This window comes from Stenella coeruleoalba (assembly GCF_951394435.1).
Source record: "Stenella coeruleoalba genome assembly, chromosome: 17".
Lineage (NCBI taxonomy): Eukaryota > Metazoa > Chordata > Mammalia > Artiodactyla > Delphinidae > Stenella > Stenella coeruleoalba.
The window spans coordinates 48,023,496-48,032,537 of NC_137163.1; the positions used below are offsets into that span (position 1 = coordinate 48,023,496).

At 37.7% G+C, this 9,042-nt stretch overlaps 1 protein-coding gene across 1 annotated transcript; it reads left to right on the top strand.

Annotated features, from left to right (window-relative positions):
- Nucleotides 1-7,716: 7,716 nt before the first annotated feature.
- Nucleotides 7,717-8,251, top strand: LOC307176015 (calmodulin-alpha; the record flags this gene model as incomplete). The annotated part of the gene is made up of 1 exon (XM_079901777.1): nt 7,717-8,251. Exon 1 carries the CDS (start codon nt 7,802-7,804, stop codon nt 8,249-8,251), a length of 450 nt encoding a protein of 149 aa, XP_079757903.1. The 5' UTR covers nt 7,717-7,801.
- Nucleotides 8,252-9,042: the final 791 nt, after the last annotated feature.

A 9,042-nucleotide genomic window follows, 5' to 3' on the forward strand; every position in this document is an offset into this window, starting at 1 on the left:
TTTCCCTCCCATCCAGGTCACCAGAAAGCACCAAGTAGAGTTCCCCTTGCTATGCAGCACATCCTCACTAGTTTTCTATTTCATGCTGGCTTTATCTCAGAAATCACTCTTATCCCTGCACATCTTGGTTCACCTGTGAGTGAAGACTAGAAACTTCTCTTTTTATCTGACCTCTTGTTTAAAGAAGAGTATTTTGATGTTCTGTTGACACACTGATTACGGTGGAGTAGTGTCTGACTCAGCAATTAGGGTTTAGTCAGCACTTAGGGCAAAAACCATGTATAGTAAAAAAATGCCTTTAGAAATCCGTTAAGTTTGACATAAAGTGCAGCGTAAGTAGATTTGTGTACAATTCTATGAAGTAAAATACGTATGTGAAAAATGCATATCTTCAAACTAGAACCACACTGCACACACTGCAAGCTGATTACTCTGAGAGAGGTTCCCAGGGACCGACACCCCTTGTAGGCACAGTTAATTTGTGTCTCCCTGTTCACTACCCTCCTGGTTATATTTAGTGCATGGAAGGGCAGGCAGACTCACTCAGGCTACTTAAATTCTTGTTCCTCTCCTTCTCTCTTTATCTCCCTAGATGTGTACAATTAGAATATTATAAGCTAAATACCCAAATGATGTGGCTCCTCTATAGCTAGGGTTAGCTCTATATTCATAGAGGGGAAAGATGATTTAAAAGATGTTTCAGTAATCGGCTGCTGCAGAGAATCAGTTTAAATTACTTTTTTTTTTTTTTTTTTGCGGTACTAGGGCCTCTCACTGTTGTGGCCTCTCCCGTTATGGAGCACAGGCTCAGTGGCCATGGCTCACAGGCCCAGCCGCTCCGCGGCATGTGGGATCTTCCCGGACCAGGGCACGAACCCGTGTCCCCTGCATCGGCAGGCAGACTCTCAACCACTGCGCCACCAGGGAAGCCCTAAATTACTTTCTGATGCATCAAAGAACACTTATTGAGCACCTATGTTACGGACTCAGTGTTTTGTGTGCCCCCTCGAAATGCATATATTGAAACCCTAACCCCCAGTGTGATGGTTGGAGGGCCTTTGGGATGTAGTTAGGTTTAGGGTGATGCCCTCATGATGAGATTCGTGTCCTCATAAGAAGAAGAGACAGGAGACTCAACTCCCTCCCCACAAGCACACATGGAGGAAAGGCTATGTACGCACAAGCTGGAAGGAGGCCCTCTGTAGCCAGGAATCAGCTCTCACCAGACACTGAATCTGCTGGCACTTTGATCTTGGACTTTCCAGCCTTCAGAACTGTGAGAAATAAATGTCTGTTGTTTAAGACACCTGGCCTGTGGCATTTTGTTATGGCAGGCTGAGCTGACTAAAACAACTTACTGTCCTCTTGATCTGGATTTTTTAAACCAGGGAAAGAATGCTGTTGCCTGCATGTGAATGTAAACGTGATACATAATAGAGATGACATTACAGATCACTGAAGAAAAAAATGGACTGGTAAATAACTAACCTGGAAGTACTATGTTATCCATATAGAAAAAAAAAATCTATACCATTCAAATATAAAAAAAATCTGTTGCATTTAGGTTAAATACCTAATTATGTAAATAAAATTTAAAAAATAAAATGTAAGATGATTTCTTATAAACTTAAAATAAGAATGAGTTTCTTTAATGAAATGTAAAATTCGAACCTTGAATAAAAGAGTTGACATATTGATCCACATAAAAATATCCTGTTCAATAAAAATCACTATAAACAGCCAAGTCACAAACTGGGAGTAGATGTTTGCAACACATGTAAACAATGTAGGATCAATATTTCATAGTTATAAAGCATTTCTATAAATTAGCAGGACAGTAACTAATAGGAAAATGGACAAATGAGGATCGAAGGAGGCAATTTCTAGAAGGGACCATACTGGACTGATGGATAAAGAATTGATAAGATGTTCAACTTCACTAGAAATTGGTGAAATATATGAGAAACAAGGAGATCTAGGAAATCGGTAAAATATTTTAAATTCTTACAATACCAAATGTTGGTAAGGGTGTTTAGAAAGGGACATTTTTAGACCCTATTGTCTTTTGCATAGCTTGATAAGCCTAATTTGCAGAACAATTGTGTAGTATCTAGTAAGTAAAATTATACCCATTTTTAACCTAGCAGTTCTGTTACTAGCTGTGATTTTAGAAAAACTCCCTAGTATATGTGCAGGGAAACATATACAGACTTAATTATGGAATCATTTGCATTAAAAAATTAAATACAGTACATAATGTTTATTACAAGGTCTTTCTTGTTTTTTCATGTATTTATTTATTCAGTTTACATGGTCTATACATAAAATCACTTTAAAACCTCTAAATTATCTCATGTCCATTAAATGGAAACAGTAATGCTAGGCCTGTTTAAATTACAAGAAAAAATCACTCTATACCAACAAAGTGTTTTAAAAAACCAAGGTCAAAGGAAGTAGTCTTGGGGGAGAGGCATTCCTGAGCTGGTGGCTAGATCCCAGGAGCTGCTGGGCGAAAGAAGGAAAAAGATGCTTTCAGACAGGAGTGGTTTGATTAGAGCCCAGTGACACAGCTAAAGGGAGTTAATCATAATTCCATGTCTCAACATAGTAAATCTCAAATGCAGTGTCAAGAGAAAAATAAAAAAAAGCAAAAAGACATGGCAAAAAGACATGCCATGGCAAAAAGACAAAAAGACTAACAGCATTTATCGGGTGTTATTCTATGTTGAGCATGTTGTAAATACAGTTTATATAAAGTTTAAAGTAACAGGGAAAATATTGCAAATATTGTTTAGGGAGAAATATTTTGTAAAAGAATAATATGGACAGTAATGATAATCACCAAAGTCATTAGAGGGAGTGACTGGGAAAGGGCTGGTGGGGGAGGATGTGGGAGATTGAGCAGCAGTTCACAGAAAGCTTTAGCTATATCTCTATATCTGTGAAGACCTAGTCCATTAAAAACAAAAAGTTTTGAGGCAAATTTGGCAAACTGAATCTGTGGTGTGGTGAATATATGAATATACATTACTTGTTCCCCTAGGTAAGTTTTAGTCTATTTGAAATATTCTAAATGTTTAGAAATTTTAAAATTGCCATTGCAGTTATTTTTGCAGTGTGTTTAACTTAGCAGCTTTGTGAAATGTATGGCAACACAGGGTAAATTGCCCTATACTTAATATCTCCAGTGGTAACAAGGCATTATTTAGAAATTTCGCCCAGAATTCACCTCTGTAAACTCTGCAGTAATGAAGTAGTTAAGTTCAGGACTTCTATATTGATCAGCATTGCTTTGAATATAATTCAACGATTAGTGCTAGAGGAATACACACCTGTGGGAAGGCAGAATGAACTAAGAGGACTCAGATCATCTATGGATTCACTGCATATTTACATTTTTATATGTTTACAGTGGAAAAAAGTTAAGTTGCACAATGAAAGCCTTAAGAAATATGCTTAAAACTTCCTGCTCAACAAAAAATGCTATAAACAAATTTAGTCAACTCACACACTGATTTTAAAATCATTAAATCTGAAGACATTGCCTCCATTTTCTTGAGTTTAGTTAGGACACTTCTGGCTGCTTAATATGAATTTTCAGATTTAAATTGGAGTAAAGAGAATGAATGAAGAATATGTATAAAAAATTAATAGGTATCTTTAAAATTTTTTCTATTAGTTTTCTTTGGTTACATTTAGATATCATGCCAAAAAGAAAGCAAGTACTAAGAATGGAAAACAAAGATTTTTCAGCTGAGAGGATTTATGACTTTATTATCAAATATGTAGTCAGTCATTCAAGCAACAGTTAGTTATTGAGTATCTGCTCTGTGGCAGGTACAGTTCGAAGTGCTGAGGAAGGAGCAGAGAACAAAGTAAATGAGAAACCCCTGCCGTCATTTTATTTGTGCTCGAAGGAGGAAGGGGTAGAACTTACTTTCTCATCATCTAGTGCCCATATACAAGGAAACCTACTAAATGGTAATTGAGAATCTTTGTGGTGTGGGGAAGGAAAGGGGTGGGGGGAGTGCACTGAATGGGATTTCTTGGATAACCGTAATTACAGAAGGAAAACACGCACTGGCTTCTCCTATTATATAAATGAGAACGTTTATAGTAATTTTCTGAGAATGGCATTCTCAAATGTTTTAAGTGCAGAAGAAGAATAAATGGTCGAGTCTGCTTTTCAGCTGTGCTATGACTGCCTGTTTTACTCTTTTTCCTTCCTGACTCTACTGAGCTTATTACTTGATTGATGGGTTTTTCGTTTTCTTTTTTTTTCCCTGAAGAGTAAATTATTGTCTTTATTCAGTAAGGAGTTCAAGTGAAATGTAAAGTACTCTTTTATTCAACTAGCTCTTTACTTTCTTGTTAAGACCTTCTGTGTGTGTCAGGCACGGTCCCAGGCTCTGTGTGTTCAGAAATGCACAGCTCCTCCTCCAGGGGGTCTGTGGTCTAACAGGCCAAATGCCAGTGCCAGTTGTCATGCAGCATGGCAGGTGATCTTAAGGAGGGCTAGACATAGTTCTGAGTGAGCAATCCTGCCTGAGGTTCAGAAGCTGTGTAGCTGGAAGATTTTTTTCGTTGTTGGGGCTTCAAAAATGAGTGATGGTTTGCCAGATGTGAAGTGTGAGGTGGGCTTCCCAGCAACTTCACAACCCCGTGACTCCCGTCTGTCACTCAGTGCATTCATTGCCTCAACGTGCCGTAGCTTCTGTATGTCATTCATTCGGTCATTCATTTATCCATTGATTTATGCCATCAAATTTAGTATATGTATTATACTCCTTTTGTGGGCCATTTGCTAAGCAGTAGTGAAATGTGTAAGAAAGATGCTGCATTTACCTTCATTTTATATGTCAACACCAATGGCTAGAGTTATTGGCACGTAGGCATTCTAATCCAAAGATTTTTGAATTCAAAATATTGGGTTGGCCAGAAAGTTCCTTTGGGTTTTTTGTAACATCCACGGAAAAACCCGAAGGAACTTTTGGCCAACCCAGTGTGTGAGTTCTTATAGTCAGATGGGTAACATGACTTGGTTTTGAATAGAAGTACTTAGTTATATTCTACAGTGAACAAGAGCATTTAGAGGTTATATAATGCATCTGATCATAGTATCGAACCTGATCAGAAAAACAAAGAAAACGGAATTCTTCTGGAGCTTGCTTTATATACTTGTTTCCACACAATCCAAATAATTCCCATTCACTACAATTCTGGGAGAACACAAGAGCACACAGCAATTTTAAGTAGGTTATCTTGTTGGTTCTGACAGCATCCCTATGGATCATGAATATAGACTCCATGACTTTTCCAGAAACATAGGAATAGTATGTGGTAGAACTCTAACTTGATTCTAGTGTTCACTTCACCATGCCCATGAGAAAACTCTGAAATTCCTAGATGCGTCTCATACTTTTTTTTCTTCTGATATATCTTTTTATACTTTTAAAGTAACTTTTTTTTCCTTACTTAGCTTTCCTTTAACAAGAAGGCAAATATTTTCTTTTTTTTTTTTAAGTAAAATAAGTAAAACAGTGGGGTAATGTAGCTACCAATATAAAAATGTTTACATTTCTAAAATATGGTAGATTTAGGGAACTGTGAACATAGCCATTTGTGTGTGTGTGTGTGTGTGTGTGTGTGTATAGAAATATAACTTCAATAAATTAGATTTCGTCACAAATACAAAATTATATTTTTAAACATATTGATATTTCACTTCATCATATGATATAACCACGTGCTGAAAATGAAGATGAATTTGGAATTTCAAAGTCACACGCAAAATTATAATCCATCAATGGTCCTCATTCTTCTTGGTGAATCCTTCCCTTTTAGGATATTTCCTTTCACTGAAATGACTGGACATAAGGCATGTCAATGCAAAACATAAGTGAAGAATTTAGAGAAGCTAAATTTTACCAGGGGAATAGATGGGAAGTAGAGATTAAGGAAGCAGGGAGCCATTGAAAAATGTTGGGTGGAATTGAGAGGGGCTTAATGTAGCGTAAGGGAGATGGGCTTTCAAGAGAGCTCCGAAGTCGGACGAGTGGAAACAAGAAAGTGATAGAGAGCTATAAGGAAGGGTCAGCAACTGTTTAGTAACTGTGCGCCTCTGCAAGACCCCAGTGCCTGGTGTTGTGGACTCAGTGGAGTTCTCAGTATTCTTGAGGTCTGGAAAAACATGTTCTCGTCAGATGAGAAGAAAAGATCTAAAAAAGATAAAGCAAGTCTGAGAGGTGGAGTAGAAATTGAAATTTAGGACTATTGTTGTCAGCGGCACACTATGAGCAACTTTTAAAAGGCTTGTTAGGGTAAAAATGCACTTTTTGGCTTTTTAAGAAAGCATACCATGAAGAAAGAAATAATTGATCATATACTCAGAGCTAAGCATAACTATTGGCTTGCTGTCCCTACCATAACAACCAAAAATTGAGGGGAAGGGAGAGCAAAGATGCTGATCTTGGGAGCTTCAGATTGCCACAGCAGCCAGCAAACAACGATTGGACCGTGGATCAGTATTTCAAGCAAACAGTCTTGACTGTTTTACCAGCATAATCCCAGGACCTTCACTTTAAGCCAATGTTCTTTGCCCTAAGAAAGCGTCACACAAAGCATTTGTTTCTTTGTGACTGAAGAACAATTAATTTAGTTGAACTCACTTTGTTGAGCATGTACTATATGAAAAAACCGTACCTAGTCCATAAATCCTAGTTCTCCATGACCATAACCACTGGAGGCTGCTGTTTCAACATACCAACAGAGGCAGTGAATCTCTAGAACAAAACAATCTAGGCCAAAACAAATTAGTAAAGGATGTCTGAGGGTAAGTGGTTTTTTTTAATTGATATAAAATTTATATCCAGTGAAATGCACAGTTGAGTACTCTCTTCTACATGATTTTTTTTCCACCTTGAATTCTGTGAAACCAGTTTGCCCTGGTCTTTCTCCTACACCTTTGGCTATTCCACCCCTCTCTCATCATAGTTACCTATCGCTTCACTAAATGTTGATATTCCAATGTCTGACTTCTCTTCTCAGGTTACATATTCTCTTTATACTGTGTTGCTTTCAATAACCTCATCAGCATCACATCTACAAATCTAGACCCTATTTCCCATCTGCTCCATTCGTATACATCCAGCAAGCAATGGGACCTCTTTGCTTAGTGGTCCCATAAGAACTTTAAATTTGTCATGTGCAAAAATGAACTTATTGCCTCTCACTACAAACATGCTTTTAATTATGTTTTCATTATTAGCACTAATGAAAACATACTATTCAAAACAATTCAAGCAATCGAGCACTTTTGTGTGATAAGGGATGTGTCAAACATTATAAATCAGGTAACCCTCTTTTGGGAGAACTGATAGTTTAGCCATTTATTCACGCCAAACCTGGCCATCATTCTGGAGCTTTCCTCCTTCCTCATTGCACCCACCCAGAATCTCCCCAAAATTTCACCTCCCCCTCGTCATCGTGGTCCTTGCTTCTTTCTCTGGAATCTCTCAAATCTGTTTCTTTCTTCAATCACTGTCCTTGTCAAAAATCTTTCTACTTTCTTTCCAGACTTCCACACAGGGAGTATTGTTACAACAGATTCAGACTCCGTTCCTTAGGCATAGAGGTAACGGAGGGATGAATTCTGATTGGAGATTTACTCATCAACCATGTATTGAGTTTCTGTTAGGCATAAAATAAGTCTATTAAAGTAGCAGAACAGAATTAGTCCGAGTGGAGCAAACGAGCTGAGTGGTTGAGTAGTCGAGTCCCGGAGACCGGTAGCGCTTGCAGCATGGCTGACCAGCTGACTGAAGAGCAGATTGCAGAATTCAAAGAAGCTTTTTCACTATTTGACAAGGATGGTGATGGAACTATAACAACAAAGGAGTTGGGAACTGTAATGAGGTCTCTTGGGCAGAATCCCACAGAAGCAGAGTTACAGGACATGATTAATGAGGTGGATGCTGATGGTAACGGCACAATTGACTTCCCGGAATTTCTGACAATGATGGCAAGAAAAATGAAAGACACAGACAGTGAAGAAGAAATTAGAGAAGCATTCCTTGTGTTTGATAAGGATGGTAATGGCTATATTAGTGCAGCAGAGCTCCGCCATGTGATGACAAACCTTGGAGAGAAGTTAACAGATGAAGAGGTTGATGAAATCATCAGGGAAGCAGATATTGATGGTGATGATCAAGTAAACTATGAAGAGTTTGTACAAATGATAACAGCAAAGTGAAGACATTGTACAGAACATGTTAAATTTCTTGTACAAAATTGTTTATTTGACTTTTCTTTGTAACTTATCTGTAAAAGGTTTCCCCCTATTGTCAAAAAAATATGCATGTATAGTAATTAGGACTTCATTCCTCCATGTTTTCTTCCCTTATCTTTCTGTCATTGTCCTGAAACCTTATTTTAGAAAAATTGATCAAGTAACATGTTGCATGTGGCTTACTCTGGATATCTCTAATAGGCCCTTCTGCACATCTAAACTTAGATGGAGTTGGTCAAATGAGGGAACATCTGGGTTATGCCTTTTTTTTTACGTAGTTTTCTTTAGGAACTGTCAGCATGTTGTTGTTGAAGTGTGGAGTTGTAACTCTGCGTAGACTGTGGACAGTCAACAATATGTACTTAAAAGTTGCACTATTGCAAAACGGGTGTTTTATCCAGGTACTTGAAAACTATTTTTTTGTACTGCTGGTCCTGTACCGGAAACATTTTCTTTTATTGTTACTTGCTTATTACTTTGTTTTAGCCACTTAAAGAAAATCTGCTTCTGGCACAATTTGCCTCAAATCCATTCCAAGTTGTATATTGCTTTATTATCTTCATGGTGCTATGTCCCTCTCTAAATCATCTAGTTTATTATTTGGTTTCCTACTTTATAGTCTTTCTCCACTCTCGTATGTAAGCTTGCTAAGGACAGGGGTGTGTTCTAACTTGTTCATTACTCCATCCTTATTGTGTAGATACAGTGGTAAACACACAGTAGGTGTTCAGGAAATATTTGTTGCATGTTAACAA